This window comes from Saccopteryx leptura, chromosome 1 (genome assembly GCF_036850995.1).
Source record: "Saccopteryx leptura isolate mSacLep1 chromosome 1, mSacLep1_pri_phased_curated, whole genome shotgun sequence".
NCBI classification, from domain to species: domain Eukaryota; kingdom Metazoa; phylum Chordata; class Mammalia; order Chiroptera; family Emballonuridae; genus Saccopteryx; species Saccopteryx leptura.
In genome coordinates, this window is record NC_089503.1 from 351,218,580 (window position 1) to 351,237,957 (window position 19,378).

At 39.7% G+C, this 19,378-nt stretch overlaps 1 protein-coding gene across 7 annotated transcripts in view; it reads left to right on the forward strand.

Annotated features, from left to right (window-relative positions):
• The window catches only part of SLC17A5 (solute carrier family 17 member 5), a 67,445-nt gene that overhangs the window by 11,469 nt on the left and 36,598 nt on the right, over window positions 1-19,378 (forward strand). For 5 of the 7 annotated variants that reach the window (XM_066359027.1, XM_066359028.1, XM_066359025.1 and 2 more), the window contains 4 exons: window positions 3,254-3,450; window positions 13,322-13,555; window positions 17,200-17,287; window positions 19,214-19,300. In XM_066359027.1, coding sequence (XP_066215124.1) covers window positions 3,254-3,450; window positions 13,322-13,555; window positions 17,200-17,287; window positions 19,214-19,300 — 606 coding nt within the window. Of the gene's footprint in view, window positions 1-2,610; window positions 2,732-3,253; window positions 3,451-13,321; window positions 13,556-17,199; window positions 17,288-19,213; window positions 19,301-19,378 lie in introns of those variants that run through there. The other 2 variants (XM_066359026.1, XM_066359031.1) reach the window with 2 other exon arrangements.

The window sequence follows — 19,378 nt, forward strand, 5'->3', positions numbered from 1 at the left end:
TACCATATCTTTTTGAAATAAAATTTTTCTGACTGAGTTGTAATCAGTGACTGTTTTTATAAAGACAGTAACCATCTATTTTTAATATTTCTTGAAACTTACAGTCATATATTTTGCCTCATCTGTATTGGCTTTTTATTTTCTAACTATTGACTGTGCCCCAAAAAGTTAAAGTTGCCTGACTCATAACTTCTAGATCTGATTTTCAATTAATATCACTAATAATTTGTAATCGTTTTACTTACCTTTCCTCACTTTTCAAGCTCATAGCCTCACATCTTATTCACATGATGAGGTAGTCAAGAATCCAAGTCAACCAGCATGTGGGGAGAAACTAATACCACACAATAAAATAAGGTAACTGTAAATAAGTATAGAATGGGGTAATAACATTACAAAACAGGGTAGCATAAAATAGTTATTTAGAGTAAGAGAATAACTAATAACTTCTTTCCACCCTCTTACTTGCTCCCACCTCTAATACGTCAGCAATGCCTGTCAATTCTGCCTTTAAATTTATCTCAGATCTGTCCACTTACCTCCTCTGCTTTGCTCTAGTCTAAGCCACGCGTCTCTTACCTGGAAAACTACAATAGTCCCTGAAGCAGCTCTCCGGCTCTGCGTCCCCTGCACCACTCACACGCCTGCCCTTTGTAAGCTTTTCACAGCAACCAGGGCAGCTCTTTGAACCAGAAATCACATCGTGTCACTCCTCAGCGGAAGCAGATTATATAATGAACTTTGTAAACAGTACATTTGTAAAGCAGACTGTATATAAATCTAGATTTTTCTTTCTCCAAATACTCAAAGTAACAACACATTCTAATAGCCCAAATTTGTGAAGATCATGAGTCCTCATCCACACTTCTGTGTATTTTTGTTTGGCACAAAATAGTGTTCTCCTACTAAACATGCCTGACCTGTGGTGGCGCAGTGGATAAAGCATCGACCTGGAATGCTGAGGTCGCCGGTTCAAAACCCTGGGCTTGCCTGGTCAAGGCACATATGGGAGTTGATGCTTCCTGCTCCTCCCCCTTCTCTCTCTCTCTCTCTTCCCTCTCTCTAAAAATCAATAAATAAAATAAAATAAAGAAACCAATGTTTCTTGCTCTCAAAAAAAAAAAAAATACTCTGGTTTCTCTTCAGATCGCATAAATCTTTCGCCTTTTACCTTCTAAACATGCCTTGCAGTATTAAAACAGTCCTTAATTAGACCACTACCCATTTGGTTAGAGCAGAGAGCAAATGTGTCTAGATTCTAATAACAGAGATGATATGAATGGAGCCTTGGAAATGCAGTTCTCACGGGTCTGGATTTAACTATGGCAGCAGTGCCATAATTCTGATAGCTGTACTCCTGAAAAGGAGTCAAGAATTCCAAATGAGCCCTGGCTGGATAGCTCGGTTGGTTAGAGCATTGTCTCAAAGCACAGAGGTTGCTAGTCCAATCCCCAGTCAGGGCACATACAGGAACAGATCGATGTTCTTATCTCTTTCTGTCTCTCTCCCTGTTCCTTTCTCTCTAAAATCAATTAAAAAAATAATACCAGGAAAAAATAATAATGCCAGGCCCTGGCCAACTGGCTTAGTGGATAGAGCGTTGGCCGGGTGTATGGACATCCCAGGTTTGATCCCCCATCAGTGCACACAAGAGAAACGACCATCTGCTTCTCCCATTCTCTCTCCCCCTTCTCTCCCCCTTCTCTCCGTGTTTCCCTCCTGCAGCCAGTGGCTCCATTGGTTCAAGCATGGCCCCAGGCACTGAGGATAGTTCAGTTGGTCTGAGTGTTGGCCTTAGGCACTGAGGATATCATGGTTGATGTGAGCATTAGCCCCAGACGGGGTTACCAGGTGGATCCTGGTCGGGGTGCATATGGGAGTCTTGTCTCACTATTTCCCCTCCTCTCACTTAATAATAATAATAATAATAATACCAAGTGAAAAGTTCTTTGTTTAAAAGGTAAATATGGTAAATCTTGACCAGAGAAAAAAGGATAGCAGTTGAGTGTGTGAGGGCTCATGCAAAAGTAAGTTGGATTATGGTATATTAATATATACCTCAGTTTATTTGTGCCCTATTCATTAATGCTTCAGCATAAATTAGTCAGTCTGAATCAGTACCAAAACCTTGGTACTCTGAAAAATGTATTCTTACTAGAGGTTAGGTCAGTGAAAACACCAGGATTCCTGAGTGTGGGGATATATATATATATATATATATATATATATATATATATATATATATATATATATAAACTTGTCACTACCAGACGAAATATTCATATCTTTAAGCAGATATTTATTAAACAATCAGTGTTTACCAAACTTAAAGTTGTAAGACCCTGGATTAGCCAGTTTCTCTTTGTCAGTAAGGAGCCAATCCCTCTTCCTGAATTCCCATTTCTTCACCCATTCTGCAGCTCAGTAAAAGAAGGAAAGAGAGAAGATATGCGTAGGCTTACAGTTAGAGTTAAAAATAGGTCAGAATCCTCTCACATGATCCTGTTTGCATTGGCTTCTCCAACCTACTCTGCCTTCCATTTTTGTTAATCATTGTGGTATATTCACTTATTTCCCTTTTGCTCTGGGCCCTTTAAGCATGATCAACTGAGCAACTGTCGTAGATTCTGCAAGTTTGCTTCTGGATTGTTAAATACATTTAGGTTAGGAGAGACTTAAGCATTAATCATGGCTTTTGATTCAAACCCAGCCTCTGAGGATGCTTTTCGAGGTAAGAAATGTATCAAGAGGGGTTTCACGTCCTAGCCTTGGTAGTGAATTCGTTGTGCTGTGCTGCACTTACAATGAGATGGCTGCTGACCTGTAGTCAGTAGTACACATGCTGTGCTGTATTGAGCACTCAAGTACTTACTGGCTATGTTTTCGTTTTTTAGAAATAGTGATGCCATTAAACCCCCTTACCTATTTTTCTCATATTTTTGCCAGCTGACAGGAATTAGAGCCACTATTGACTCTGGAATGAAAATTTTTCTGAGCAAAGTTTATAAAGTTAATAAAGCTATTGCTTCTCTTTTAAGAAACTCTTACAGCGCAGGTTCTTAGGTTAAATTTTATCAAAACTACAGATACCAGGAATAAATGTTTTGAGATGTGCTTAATCTGAAAATATTTTCAGAAAAATATCCATGATTTATTAATTTGTGCATTTCAAAAAAGTAAACTTTTTAGTAATTTATACAGTATCATCTAAGTTATTCTCTTAATGGAAGTTTTCCCCCAATCTTTATTTCAGCTCCAGTGTGCTGCTCTGCTCGTTACAATTTAGCATTTTTGGCCTGCTTTGGTTTCTTCGTTCTCTATTCATTGCGTGTGAATTTGAGTGTCGCATTAGTGGATATGGTAGATTCAAATACAACTTTAGCAGATAATAGAACTTCTAAGGAGTGTGCAGAGCATTCTACTTCCAGTAAAGTTCATCATAATCAAACGGTGAGTAGTGTTTTTTAAGCAAACATTCTTAATCCTAAAATATATCCACTCTGGCCCGGTTGCTTAGTTGACTAGAGCATAGTCCCAATTTGCTAAGATTGCAGGTTCAATCTCCAGTCAGGGCACAAGACAAGAACCAACCAGTGAATGCATAAATAAGTAGAACAGCAAATCAGTGTTTCTCTCTCTCTATGCCTCCCTTCTTCTCTCTCTCTCTAATCAATCAGTAAATATTTTATTTATATATATATCTCCAAGTAAAAATATTGAAAAATTTGTCATCCTACAAAAACCTGTATTCATGTAAATTCTAAATTACTTTCGTGTTTTCCCAGAAACTGGTTAGACAGTAACTTCTAATTGTATCCATTGCTGCTGTGCTGTAAGACGTGTAGCGTGTGTAATACGCCTTGATCTGTTTGAAAGGTGGTCAGTTTTCTCTATAAACATATTATCCTTGAAGAAAATTTGGAAAAACCTGTTTGGCATACCAGAACAAGCCTCCCCAAGATGTGCCACTTTGGCATGTGAATTATTTTGAGCTGAAGGCAGTCGTGACCCTGTGAGCTCACAGGAAACTTACTTCTTCCTTAAAAATTTTAAATTAGGGGCCTTGTTCATAACAAGAGTTACCACCAGAGGTAACTATTATGACCTCTCTGTAGGGGAGGTCACACTGCTAATAACTGAACACCTCCTCTCTGTTCTGCAGGGCCCTTCCTCCCTCCGAAGCTCATGGGGCCTTACCTCCTCCTTAGCTCAGAAGGCCAGTGTACCTCATTTTAACTTATCTCTGAACCTCTCCTGTCTGTGGGGTTTTCATGTGTGCCTATGTAATTAAATTTGGCTATTTTCCCTTGCTGATCTGTCTCATGGAGATTTAATTAGACCCTCCAAAAGAACCTTGAGGATAGAGGAAATGTCTTCCTCTCACACAGTTAGCACCAGGAGCAGGATATCTCATTGGCTATTTATTTAGTACCGAAGCTACTACAGTAGAAGGTTGTTGGAACCTCTCACATGAGCCAGCACAAGAAAGGTAAGAAGTCTTGCCGAGTCAGACTCCTAGGTATCTGCCTGCAGAGGTCAGTGGAAGTAGAGTGGTGAGAGTTCTTTCCGTTCCTAAATTTAGATTAGCAGGAGAACATATTTTGTAAACTTGTTTATCGGGCTTAGTGACTTGGTTATTTGGTGTGAATACGCACGAGTTCTGTCAGTTCGGTTTTTCTGTCTCTGGTATTTCTCCTTTATCTTGCTACATGTCCTGAGCTCAGCCTTTGTGACCATGTTGTGCTCTCAAGGGAGTTTTCCGTGTCTACACATTTTCTCCCAGAGATGGTAAAACACAGGGTCCCTCGTTCTTGTTTTCACATAGTCAGAGGATGCATACACATCTGGCAGGTAGCTGCGCAGGCTGCGAATCCCAGCAGAGGACATCTAAACATGCCAGTACAAGGGGCGGAGGACACATGATTCCCTGTGTTTGGGAATGGCTGTTTCTGACTCTGGGACTCACTTTTCTTGTGACGGTTGCATCTTTTTGCCCTCTCCTTTGGGGATGTCTCTTGCATCCATAGTTCTTATTGCTTTGAGTTGCTACTGAGATCCTACTTGTGAAGTCCGGATGGAAGATCCTTTGAATTGGAAAAATCTCTAAATTGAGAAAAAAAAATGTAGAGTCTTCTCATATTATTATAGTTGCTAGTTATTAAGGTTCCCTTAATAAGATGGAAGGATAGAAATTAGAACAAAAATCCAAGTCCACTAAGACCCATTCATAAATGCCTTTAGATATTTGCAGATATTGTTTTAAAAGAAAAAAAGACAAAATACCGGAAGTACAGTTGTCCTGCACTTGAGAAAAAGGAAAGGAAAAAAGTGAAAAATCTTACTAAAAGACAACCTTACATTTTTGTGCCCTAAGAATTCAGCTTGGTAATTATCAGGTTGAAAGCTCTAAAATACGGCCAAACAAATATGGGCGAAATTGGCCCTGGCTGGTTGGCTCAGCGGTGGAGCCTCGGCCCGGCATGTGGAAGTCCAGGTTCGATTCCTGGTCAGGGCACACAGGAGAAGCGCCCATCTGCTTCTCCACCCTTCCCTCTCTCCTTCCTCTCTATCTCTCTCTTCCCCTCCTGCAGCCAAGGCTCCATTGGAGCAAAGTTGGCCCCGGCATTGAGGATGGCTCCATGGCCTCCGCCTCAGGTGCAATGGAGCAATGCCCCAGATGGGCAGGGCATCGCCACCTGGTGGGCATGCCCAGTGGATCACGGTCAGGTGCATGTGGGAGTCTGTCTGACTGCCTCCTCCCTTCTAACTTCGTAAAAATACAAAAAAAATATATATATAATAGATATATATGGGCTAAATTCTGTTTACAACTAGGGTCCTATGAAACTGCTGCCAGCCTTCGAGGAAATTATAACCTAAAACTACAATGGCAGTTGTAAAGAACGGTCCAATTAGATTAAATCATTTGAAAGTACACTTAAAAGCAAGGGCTTCCAAGTCAAATAAGCAGAATGAGATGCCTATTTTTAATATTGGGAGCTGTGAAACAAAGAGAAAACAAGGTAGAATCCTAGAACTCCTCCCAGCAGGATGAAAATCTTTAGACAGTTATTAAAAAGGGGGTGGGGTAAATAAAACAAACATTGATGGGATTAAAACAAAGCTTTTACTATAGCACTACCAAAAGTTGGATGGGCCAGAGTGAACCGCTGGTCATCCCCCAACATTAAAGGGCCCCAAACAAGACTGCTCTATTTACCCCAGTTTGGAAAATTTTTTAAATTCAGAAGGCAGAGGTTACAATGAGAAACCTGACCAGCAGTCATATGGGGCAACAGTCAGGTCAGTTAATCAAGTTAAAGGTTGAAAAGAGGGCCAGCGTCCTTTGATTGGACCCTTCTCTGGGCAAGTTTTTACACAAGAGTAGGTAAAATGGTCAGGGAATAGAGAAGAGAAATTTCCAGGACTCCTTGATTGGAGAGTTCCATAAACTATGGTACCAGAACCCACTGGTGAAACCAATTCAGGTGACAGTTCGAGTAAAAGAATACAGAAATATGAGGATTGGGAAGATTGTAAAAATAGGAATGGTTAAACAGGTTTTATGTGAAATGATCATTTCTTCTACCTGATTGAATTAGAGGTGGATGTTGTGTCTCACTGGGAAACATTTCTTCTGCCTAACATTGAAAAACAAGGCATATAAATTCATGCCTCTGGCAATATTAATTAGACATGCTAAAGAAGAAATTTTTTTATTGAATGATTGTTATCAATAGAAAGAGCTAATGAAAAATTAAAGAGATAAAAGGTCTCTAAAATAAAATAAAAGACCACAAGACTGGCATTATCCCTTACAGGGGACTCCTCACATCTCTCTCACTCCTTGGTCTAAGGCCAAATCTAAGGGCCATAATTAGAATTCTTAAACTCGGGATGCTCAAAAGTTTTTGAGAATGGATTGCCTCATGAGCCCAGTGAGAGAGGGAAATAAAATTTCCCATTGTTACTTCCTTCCCAAATCCAAACCAATTGGTTATTGATCATTTTTCTCCCAGGGAGAGCTGTGTCCTAGGGCTTGGAGTGGCTGTTTGCCTGCCTGGGAAATGCAGGCTATCACTTCTTTCCTTCTCTTGGCTATCAGAGGGAAGGACTCTAGAAGATAACGACTTTTGCATTCTCTTTAGTTTATGGGGGAAGGAAGAACTCTCTTCTACCTTCACTGTTCTTTCGGCTTGTCTAATAATCAAATAGACATGAGACAGATTAACAAGAAAAAATAACTAAATTTAAAACATGCATATATGTGGGAACCCCAGATACTTGAGATGGTAAGAGACCTACATATATGACAGGTTCAGGTAGAAAGTTAAAATGAGGCCCTGGCCAGTTGGCTCAGTGGTAGAGCATCGGCCTGGCGTGCAGGAGTCCCGGGTTCGATTCTCGGCCAGGGCACACAGGAGAAGCGCCCATCTGCTTCTCCACCCCTCCCCCTCTCTTTCCTCTCTGTCTCTCTCTTCCCCTCCCGCAGCCAAGGCTCCATTGGAGTAAAGTTGGCCCGGGCAATGAGGATGGCTGTATGGCCTCTGCCTCAGGCACTAGAATGGCTCTGGTTGCAACAGAGCAATGCCCCAGATGGGCAGAGCATCGCCCCTTGGTGGGCGTGCTGGTGGATCCCGGTCGGGCGCATGTGGGAGTCTGTCTGACTGCCTCCCTGTTTCCAACTTCAGAAAAAATGAGCAATAGATGGCCTCCTGAGCCAAGGATGGAGGTGAGGAGCCAGGGGGCTTCTAAAGGTCATTGCAGGACAGTAAGAAGAGTGGATATCCAGAAACTAGAAATTTGCTGTGCCCTATAGATAGGCCATAAAAAGTTATTTCTGGTTGTAACTCTTATTATGGATAAGGTCCCTAATCTATATTCTTTAAGGGAAAGGTAAAAATTTCTCATGAGCCTGCAGTGTCTTAATTGTCTTCAGCTCAAAATAATTGACATGCCAAAGTGGCACATTTTGGGGAGGCCTATTCTTAACCTCTACAAGTCCATGGTATCGTTTAATACTGCCAGAAATATTTACTGTTTGTTCCAGCTGAAACTTGAAAAGATTTAATAACTTTTTCATCAGAAATTTGGCAAAACTGGAAGTTCAGATTCAAAACCTGAGAGTAGGGGGATGTATTCGGTGGGACACTTGAATCTTTGTAAACCCAATAAATTAAAATCAATTTTTTAAAAACAAAAAACAAAAACCTGATAGGAACTTTAAAAAAAAGCCTCCTCCCTTAAGCTAAAGTCAAATACCATATTTCCCCATGGATAAGATGATCCTATGTATAAGACACACCTTAATCTTGGGGCCCAAAATTTGAAAAAAAAAAAATACTGCATAAAGTTAATGAACTCAAGTTTTGTTTTTTTTGTTTGTTTTTTTTACAGAGACAGAGTCAGAGAGAGGGATAGACAGGGACAGACAGACAGGAACAGAGAGATGAGAAGTATCAATCATTAGTTTTTCGTTGCACATTGCAACACCTTAGTTGTTCATTGATTGCTTTCTCACACGGGCCTTCAGCAGACCGAGTAACCCCTTGCTAGAGCCAGCGACCTTGGGTCCAAGCTGGTGAGCTTTTGCTCAAACCAGATGAGCTCGTGCTAAAGCTAGCGACCTCGGGGTCTTGAACCTGGGTCCTCGGCATCCCAGTCCAACACTCTATCCGCTGCGCCACCGCCCAGTCAGGCTGAACTCAAGTTTTATTCATCATAAAATCCATACAACTCCTCATCACTGTCAAAACTCCCATCCATTAGCTTGTCCTCATCTGTGTCTGATGACAAATCACTGTCTTCAACAATGAGCGCAAAAACAAGCGCGAAAAAGCGGGAAATGCAAGTAAAAAAATCTACAACCACTGTATAAGATGCACCCAGTTTTTAGACCCCAAATTTTTTCAAAAAAAATGCATCTTATATATGGGGTAAAACTGTATATATCCAGAGGGAAAGAAGCAAATTAGGAAGCTGTAGTTGTCATTGAAATTACACATACTTCTTTGGACAACTGAGACTGTCCTTATCTTACAAATCTGTGAAACCAGAAATGGAACTGTGGAAGTTGTTCAAATCCTGCAACTTGGGACCACTGAGAACTAGAACTGCTCTTTTCTCAAAGCCATGAGAGCTAAAGTTGGGACAACTTGATGTAAACTTCAGAGCGCTCACCACAATTTGGGCCTCTTGCAGAAAGATCCCCAGAAGCATTCAAACTTCAAACCAGGAAAATCCATCAAATTGTCACTGCCTGCCTTCACTGTTGGAAAATGATTCGATCCAGACATCTAGAAATCTTGCCTGCCTGCCTTCAGAACTCAGAAACTGGGATTATAGTCTGCTCCATCACTAACTGTCATTTTCCTTTTGTTTCCATAAGAATGCCTCCTAAATACCTGATTGCTTGCACCATAGGCCTAACTTTGGAACCCACCAGCATCACTGGCTCCTGAAGTTAGGTAAAACTGTTCAATTAAAGTGACCTGTTGTCAACACTGAGACTGGTTTAATGCGATATTGAACAGTCAGCCCAGCTTCTAGAATGTGTAACTTCTCAGGAAGTTTCAAAGGCAGGACTGAAGGGGTTCAGAACAGGCCACCCCAAGATGTGCCACTTTGGCATGTGAATTATTTTGAGCTGTAGCCTGTGAGAAACTTTTACCTCTCCCTCAAAGAATTTAAATTAGGGGTCTTAATTAGAGGCCCATAGTTAGAGTTATTACCAGAAATAACTGGGGCAAACTTCTAAGTGCTGAACATCTGCTCTTCTTACTGCTCTGCAGGGGCCTTCCTCCCCTCTGAAGCCTCTAGGGGCCTTACCTCATCCTCAGCCCAGAAGGTCAGATAGGCCTCATTTTCCCTTTCTGTTTCTGAGTCTCTCCTGTATGTGGGGTCTTTGCCTCACATATGTGGATTCCCACACATACATCATTAAATTTGGTTATTTTCTCTGGTTAATCTATCTCACATAGATCTAATTATTAGACCAGCCCAAAGAACCTAGGAAGGTAGAATAAAATTTCTTCTTCCCCCACACCAGAAAATTTGATTGTTTAAGATATTGCTGAATAGTTTTATGGGACTGTTACTTAATATCTGTTTTACTTGTTGGGCTATTGTTGTAGGAGAGCTTAGATAATCTCAACTGCAAGATGAAAAATAAGATCAGATCAATTCTTAGAACATTCTTTTCCAAATTTTTAACATGCCTAACTTAAGTTATTTAGATCATTTTGTTTGCTTTATGTTATAGTGGAATAGATAAGTATGTGTTCATCATTTGTCCAGCATTTAGTTTTAAACACTTTAAATACAGTCATGTGCCACTTAACAATGAGCATTCTTTCGAAAAATGCATAGTTAGGCGAGTATGTGAACATTATAGAGTGTACTTGCATTCTAGATGGTATAGCCTACAACAGTGGTCCCCAACCTTTTTTGGGCCATGGACCAGTTTAATGTCAGAAAATATTTTCACAGACAAGCCTTTAGGGTGGGACGGATAAATGTATCACGTGACCGAGACAAGCGTCAAGAGTGATTCTTAGACGGATGTAACAGAGGAAATCTGGTCATTTTTTAAAAACAAAACATCGTTCAGACTTAAATATAAATAGAACGGAAATAATGTAAGTTATTTATTCTTTCTCTGCAGACCAGTACCAAATGGCCCATGGCCCAGTACGGGTCCGCGGCCCAGGGGTTGGGGACCACTGGCCTGCAGCACACTGAGTCTATATGGATAGCCTATTGCAGTATAGGGGAGGAAAAGTCACTTTTCCTCTACCCTTATAGGTTATTCGCTAGACATCCCTGTAATAAAATACAGATTAACAGGAGAAAAACAAGCAAAAGTTTAATAGCATGTATACTTTCTTTATACATGAGAGAGTCCTAGGAGAATGAATAACTTGCCACAATGGCTGAAGCCATGATTTTTTTTTTTTTTTTACAGAGACAGAGAGAGAGAGGGATAGACAGGGACAGACAGACAGGAACGGAGAGATTAGAAGCATCAATCATTAGTTTTTTGTTGCGACACCTTAGTTGTTCATTGATTGCTTTCTCATATGTGCCTTGACCATGGGCCTTCAGCAGACCGAGTAACCCCTTGCTTGAGCCAGTGACCTTGGGTCCAAGCTGGTGAACTTTGCTCAAACCAGATGAGCCCACGCTCAAGCTGGTGACCTCAGGGTCTCAAACCTGGGTCCTTGGCATCGCAGTCAGACGCCCTATCCACTGTGCCACTGCCTGGTCAGGCTGAAGCTATGATCTTAAACACCATCTTCAAGTGAAGACAAAAGAAGATGCTGGCACTCTGGGGAGTCAGTTATTTTCCACTCACTTCTAGAAACTTCATATCTATATCATGGTGGCTTACCTACCTTGTAGAAAGTTTGTTTATCGGTCTAAAAGAAAAAGCCCAGTAAACAAGGGTAATTCTGTTACGGAGATTTAAGTCGTTTTTTTTCTTCATTGATTAGAGGTCTTAGAGAAGCGGTCATCTCCATCTTGCAGATAGGTATAGAGAGGAAACACCCTTACAAATGATTTCCCTTACAAATCTAAATGTCTTTTTCTTTTAATTCTTTTACCTATTGATTTTAGAGAGAGGGAGAGACAGAAAGAAACATCAGTTTGTTGTTTCATTTATTTATGAATTCATTGGCTGAATCCTCTCTGTGCCCTGACCAGGGATCGAACCATGTCCTTGGCATACTGGGACAACACTAACCAGCTGACCACTACCTGGCCAGGGCCAAATCTAAATGTCTTTAAAAGGTAACTTCTACTTGGTTTTCAGAGCTTCTCCCATGTCTGCTCTTTAAAATTAAATTAACCAGCCTAAAAGAATCCTTATGCCAAATAGATTTGGGAGTGACATGTTCTGTTCTCCTGCATCTCCTAGGCTGTACACCTATATAGCATGTCACTATACTAAATATTTATACTTAGGCAGTTGTAACACACTGTTAAGTATTTGTGTAATGTGTTGCACTGATAGGTCACTGGACAATGGGAATTTTTCAGCTCTATTATAATCTTATGGGACAACTACCCTCTCTGCAGTCCATTATTGACTGAAATGTCATTATGTGGCACGTGACTGTATTTTATTTTCTTAGCACACAGGGAGACAGTATAGGGAGAAAAGCCTGGTGTCCTTTTTTATGAATATATTTTCATCCATTTTCAGTGCTCACAAAGGAGCCAGATCACACTTGGGTGAGTCTCCTCTGCCATTTACAGACAAGCATTCAAGCTAGGAAGAGGTTTTTCTGCCCAAACAAGCACATGTACAAAATAATGACATCAAAAACCTTTACATTTGACTTGAATAATGTTGCACATTTACATATTTGGGAACATATCACCCACTTTCTCCCCTCCAATCTATGATGTATAACTATAATTGACATCTAGAATTGTCAATTGACATCTAGAATTTTATAGCTTATTATAGATAAGCTATAAAATTGGTACCATAAACAGAATAATTAAGGATTTGCTTTGTGTCTTTCCCTTTGGCAAATGGTTTTGTTGATCTAGCTACTTCTCTTCATTCTGCCTTACTAAAAAGAAATCCTGAAATGGTTCTTGACACATTGGCTCGGTTCAACAGCTACATGTAATAAAGATGTCTCATACTCAGATCAGTTATTAAATCTTCATTACCTTACTGTGTGCTGCTACTAATTAAAAGACATTTCCTATTCATATGAAGTTTGTGGCTTGATTTAACTTCTTGCTCCTTTGTATTGTTCTATATGCTTGTTCAAGTGCTTGGTCTGAAATGGGAAGATACTAGTGATCTATATTTTGGCTATATACTAATAGCCAAAATTAAGTGAACACAGTATGTGTAAGGCCTTATTTTATGTGCCATTTTCATTAAATCCTCCCAGAATATAAATGCAGGAAGTAACAGTGTTAGCCTGAAACCCAGGCCTGGCTTCAAAGCCTGGCTCAGCCATTACAGTACCTAGTTAGTAGCTTTCTGGAGTAAGCCTGTGCCTCTTCTTTGGGCCTTCTTAATCATGGTCATTACAAAGCCTCTGCAACTCATCCTGTATTCTAGTTTCATAAAATAGCAAGCCTTCTTGAAGTTTTTTACTTTCAATGATTTTTCATTCCCTCCAGGAAATACATCTTACGTGTTGACTCACCTACCTTATAGAAACTTTGCATGTTCTTTAGTCTAAAACAGTGATTCACAATTACATTTTTATGTACTTACATGCCAGTAAGATAAAGGAGCTGTTTAATCAAGATCTTAAAAGGTTGGTTTTTGTCTTCCTTCTGATCTTTGTAGGGTAAAAGGTACCAGTGGGATGCAGAAACTCAAGGATGGATTCTCGGTTCTTTTTTTTATGGCTACATCATCACACAGATTCCTGGAGGATACGTTGCCAGCAAAGTGGGGGGGAAACTGCTGCTCGGATTCGGGATCCTTAGCACTGCTGTCTTCACCCTGTTTACTCCCGTGGCTGCAGATTTCGGAGTCGGCGCGCTCATTGCACTCAGAGCACTGGAAGGACTAGGAGAGGTAATTCTTTTCTCTCTTTTTTTCCTCTTCCCCTATATCACTTTCTTGTCTTCTTGAAGATATCATCCTTTGGTATGAATAGAACCAAAAATTGATATTAGGAGATAATAGGACTTTTATCTTTTAACTAAAAAGTATTAACTTTCTAATAACCTGAGTAGATTTCCTTTGTGGTCAATCAAGTCTCTAGTGGGAGCTTTCTGAAATTGAATGCTTTACTCAAAGAGTAGAGAAAACATTTTCCAAGAGACCTTTCACAGCTCACCTTACTCTCTTACTGTAGGAGATGAGAAATTAAACGCTATTAAAACAGTTAAGATGGGCCTCGAACTTTCCCTGCAGTTCATCTCTGCTGTGTCATTGATTGCACAGATCTAAAACACATTTTACACAATAGGTGATTGACTTACCTTTTATACTTTTAGATTTGTTGCTATTCAGAGAACTTCCTCTTTATCATTTGTTTGTTTGTTTTTCTGGTCTCCTAACATAGAAACAAATTATTTATCATTTTATATAATTTTCTTTGGCTCTAAGATTCTTCTGATCTTTTTGTTGCTTTTAGAATTGTTATTTATTTTTATGGCTTCTTTCCTCTCCTCCTAAGACTTATCATTTTAAAAAGTTTTTTAATTTCTTTTTTTTAAAATTTTTATTTATTTATTTATTTATTTATTTACAGAGACAGAGAGAGAGTCAGAGAGAGGGATAGACAGGGACTGACAGACAGGAACGGAGAGATGAGAAGCATCAATCATTAGTTTTTCATTGCGCATTGTGACACCTTAGTTCACTGATTGCTTTCTCATATGTGCCTTGACCGTGGGCCTTCAGCAGACCGAGCAACTCCTTGCTTGAGCAAGCGACCTTGGGTCCAAGCTGGTGAATTTTTGCTCAAACCAGATGAGCCGACGCTCAAGCTGGTGACCTCGGGGTCTCAAACCTGGGTCTTCCGCATCCCAGTCCGACACTCTATCCACTGCGCCACTGCCTCGTCAGGCAGTTTTTTAATTTCTTATCTTTTTCCTCTCCACTTCTCCTCTGCATTTCATCACATGTACCTCCATCTTTAGATAATGATCTCCTTTTATTTCTAACTCTGAACTTCTACCCATGAAACCAAAGCATAGATTTAGTTTACTCTCTCTCAACACTTCTTTAACCCAAGCAAAATAGTAGCCTCTGGGCTTGTTGTAAAGCACAAAGGTTATTTTAGGTAATACTGTATTATACTATGTTGGAAAGCCACTAATTTGAGCTAGGAAAGCAGGATTTGAATAATAGTTTTACTGCAAAAACGTTAGGTAAGTCCTAATCTCTGGGCCTCAGTTCCATCATTTTTTAAAATTGGGACTAAAATACCTGCCTCATATTTCAGTCACAGCTCAAATTGGATAGTGCTAAAATACTTTGGCAAATGCCAAATACTATTTAAATTTAAGCTTTGATCACTCATCCGAACACTCTTATTTTGTCCTTATCAAATAGAGGTGTACTAAAGAAACCCCTCTTAACTACAAAATCAAAATTACCACCGTATTACCAGGTTCCTCTTTTCTTACCAGTAAGTTTACTTAATTGTAGTATGTTTGCTCTGTTCAGATAGTGAATCTCCTTGCTGAATGTGTTCCCATATTTAGCATACTGCCTATTTATGCCACTAATTTAGCATTATGGTATATTGATTGGCTGCTGTCTCACAAAACTGTTTCTGAGTATAATTTAAGTTGTGTTTATTCTTAGGTTCTTTTGTCTTTATTTCTCTAGTATGTATTATATGTACATTGCCTCATTCATAAACTTAAGTCAGCATTTTTCATCCCTAGTGTCTGATTCACCATAAATGTACTACATTGTCCCTAGGGTTTTATAATAAACTTTTCTACAGTATAATCTTTGTGGACACTTTTCAGTGCCTTAAGGTTTTTTCTGTAATGACTCCTCCTGTTGCTTCATGATGCAAAGTCTTCCCGATTTGGAATGCTGCCTAAATCATTTTTGCTTTTACTGGTATTTTTTATTTTCTTTTTGAAAGAATCAGAAGAAAGCACAGTGTATTAAAGCATGTAGTCTTCTCTCCATTAATAGCACCAGCTATCACTTCTTTTTTCAGCAGTCATGCAGGGTAGGGAGTTTTATCTCTGCTTTACATTCAGAGAACTGGATTTCGAGGAGATTAACTGAGGCTACACAGTTAGCGAGTGGCCCAGGAGAGCTGGGAATCCACTGCTTTGAATCTGCCAGAACCTGTTCTCTCCCTTCCTCTGTAGCATCCCTCCTCTCCGCAGTCTGGGAGCCTCCATTGCCTCAATCTGCCAGAACCTGTTCTCTCCCCTTCCTCCGTAGCATCCCTCCTCTCCGCAGTCTGGGAGCCTCCATTGCCTCAATCTGCCAGAACCTGTTCTCTCCCTTCCTCTGTAGCATCCCTCCTCTCCGCAGTCTGGGAGCCTCCATTGCCTCAATCTGCCAGAACCTGTTCTCTCCCTTCCTCTGTAGCATCCCTCCTCTCCGCAGTCTGGGAGCCTCCATTGCCTCAATCTGCCAGAACCTGTTCTCTCCCCTTCCTCCGTAGCATCCCTCCTCTCCGCAGTCTGGGAGCCTCCATTGCTTCAATCTGCCAGAACCTGTTCTCTCCCTTCCTCCGTAGCATCCCTCCTCTCCGCAGTCTGGGAGCCTCCATTGCTTCAATCTGCCAGAACCTGTTCTCTCCCTTCCTCCGTAGCATCGCTCCTCTCCGCAGTCTGGGAGCCTCCATTGCTTCAATCTGCCAGAACCTGTTCTCTCCCTTCCTCCGTAGCATCCCTCCTCTCCGCAGTCTGGGAGCCTCCATTGCTTCAATCTGCCAGAACCTGTTCTCTCCCTTCCTCTGTAGCATCCCTCCTCTCCGCAGTCTGGGAGCCTCCATTGCCTCTCTGCACCATCACTGGCGCTTACGAGGCTAGTTATCCCCAGAAAGAAAAGAAAATTAGAAAAAAAACTATGAACACTCTAATTGAATTCATTTTTTTCCAGACCATTTTTCCTATCAATTAAGATCAATTTGAATTTCTTCCAATATTTCAAAGTATTAGGTCAGTATTTTTAAAAGTTATATATTGGTAACATTTCCATTTAATTCAGCCATTAATAAAGTGAATGATGCCCTGCCTGGCTGGGTAGCTCAGTTGGTTAAAGCATTATCCCACTACAGCAAGGTTGCAGTTCAATCCCTGGTCAGGGTACATGCAAGAATCAACCAGTGAATGCATAAATAAGTGAATAGATAAATTGATGTTTCTCTCTCCCCCCCCATAAGTGTGTATATACACACACACCTTCCTCTCAAAAAACAAAGACAAAAGCGAATGAGTAAAATTAACCTTGAGAGAGGGATCCCTTATGTCGTCATTCAGTACGTTCTTTTAGATTTATTGTAACCCTTACCTTAGTCCTCAAACTAGTTGACAGAATCCACAAATCTTTGTTCAGATTTTGAAAGTACTTCATTAAAAGGTAGATTCACTTAACACTATAAAGACGTCTCACTGAACCTGATTCTGGTTTGATTCTTATCCAGAAATTTCTCTTACATCAAAATTATCTGAATTAAAATCATTAACAAAACTACTTTATATGTCATCAGAAATATCCTTTTCCCTCCGCAGGGTGTTACATTTCCAGCCATGCATGCCATGTGGTCATCTTGGGCTCCCCCTCTTGAAAGAAGCAAGCTCCTTACCATTTCATATGCAGGTGAGATAACTATTCTTATAAAAATTTTTGCTATAACTTGTTATGTCATATGAACCTTGCAGAAAAAGTGCCTGCACACCAGAATCATGTAATGTCAGAGGCCTTCTAGGGGGAAAGTTAAGTTTTGAGGGTATAATTTTATTGTTAATTTCTCTTTTAGCTCAACTGTATATAGAGTTATGTCTTAATTAATTAATGTCATTTTCTTCACCTGCCATCATTTATTTCAAAAAAATGTTGACTTTTCAGACGTTGGTATAGAGAATGCTCTGTTTTTGTAAAAAGTCCAATGGCTGAAAAATTGAACACTTATCCTTACATTGTGATTTCTAATTTTATTGTCTAATGCACATACATGACTCTCAACCCGTCTCTTCATATTATCTTCATATATTTTTTTTCTATGCGTGTATTTGTCACTTTGTTCTAAAGTGAGATGGCATGAGCTTTATATGTGAATTATAATTTTACCAGATTACACAAGAACTCTAACCTTTCTTCCATTAACTCTAGCCTTTCTTCCATTATCTTGACCTGACTGTTTTTAAATCCCATGGTTGAGAAAGTCTTCTCTGTGGTGACTTATTTGCTAAACCCTAAAGGATAAGAACGAACTAGTCATGCAAAGAGTAGAAAGAAGAGCATTCCAGCCAGTCAGAACAGCATGTACAAGGGTTCTCAGGCAGAAAACGCATGAGAGTTCAAAGAAATGAAAAACCACTATTGGTGGCTAGAACATAATGAATAAAAGGGATATGGTGTAAGAACTTAAGAGAAATAGATATAAGCCAGATAATATCAGGCCTTACAGACTACAGGAAAGAATGAGGATTCTTTTTTTCCCAAAGTACAATGGGAAGACATCAGAGGTTTTTAATCAAGAGAGCGATATGATCCCATTTAAGAAAATGATTCTTGCAGCTGTACAGAGATTGACATGAGATATCTGATAAGTTCAAGAACAGGTACTATCTGTGGTTCCCCTTTACCTACTGAATACAGTCTAAACTAGAACTAGTGGTCAACATTCTTTACATTTTCCACCACTTCATTTCAACTAGCCTGTACTCTGGCACATAGAGCCTGGCATGGAGTAGATATTCAGTAACTATTCGACTTGTTTTTCCAGCCCTAATATCCTATTCTGTTCCTTCACCCAGATGAAGTTCCCAAACCCACTCTCTGCTTTCCTCCTTCCATTCCTTTACTCCTCCTGTTACAGCTCCCTCTGTATCTTCTTTCTTACCTTGTTTCTATAGGACCAGATCTTACATACCTTTTCAAAGTCCATTGCTGCTGCTTACATCTTTCCCTGACCTCTGAAAGAGCTAATCTGTCCCATATTTGAATTTTCATACTGCTCTGTGACACTTACCACTTTCTAGCATGTAATAATAAAGACCAAAACTTGAGCCAAGAAATAATAGCTGATTATTTTAGCTTCCACCACACTATGATGTCTTGTGTTTGGTGGTTAAAATGAATTTTATTATTTATCTGAACCAATTTCTAGTATATTTTGGGCAAATATTAAAAGCTTCATTCTTATTTCGTCAGGTGTGTTATCTGGGTCACGTTTGTCCATCTTTGAACCCCAGATACCTGGATTTCTAATGTGGCATCTACTAGCTCATATTATAATAGGTCTTATATTGATTGGAGCCTTTTAACTCATCAATAACTACTACATAGTTTTAACTAGTGGAACTACATAGTAACATATATAGTTTACACATTATGGGTTTTCTAGTAAATGATTCCTTAAGAAAATGGATTGTTGTATTTACATGTGACTAATTCAGCTCTTGTAGAATCTGAATCATTCTATCTCTTCTCCATTATCAAGTTACCCATCTTCTTTAAGCAGTAGACATGTCCCCTCTTGGTTATCTTTCTCCAAAGTTTACAAAGTCTTTGTTGTTCTAGGAGCACAACTTGGGACAGTAATTTCTCTTCCTCTTTCTGGAATAATTTGCTTCTACATGAATTGGACTTATGTCTTCTATTTTTTTGGTAAGTTGATTCAAAAGTTTAACCTAAATTATAATATAACAAATCCAAAATGTAATAGTAGTCTCATAATTGGTTAAA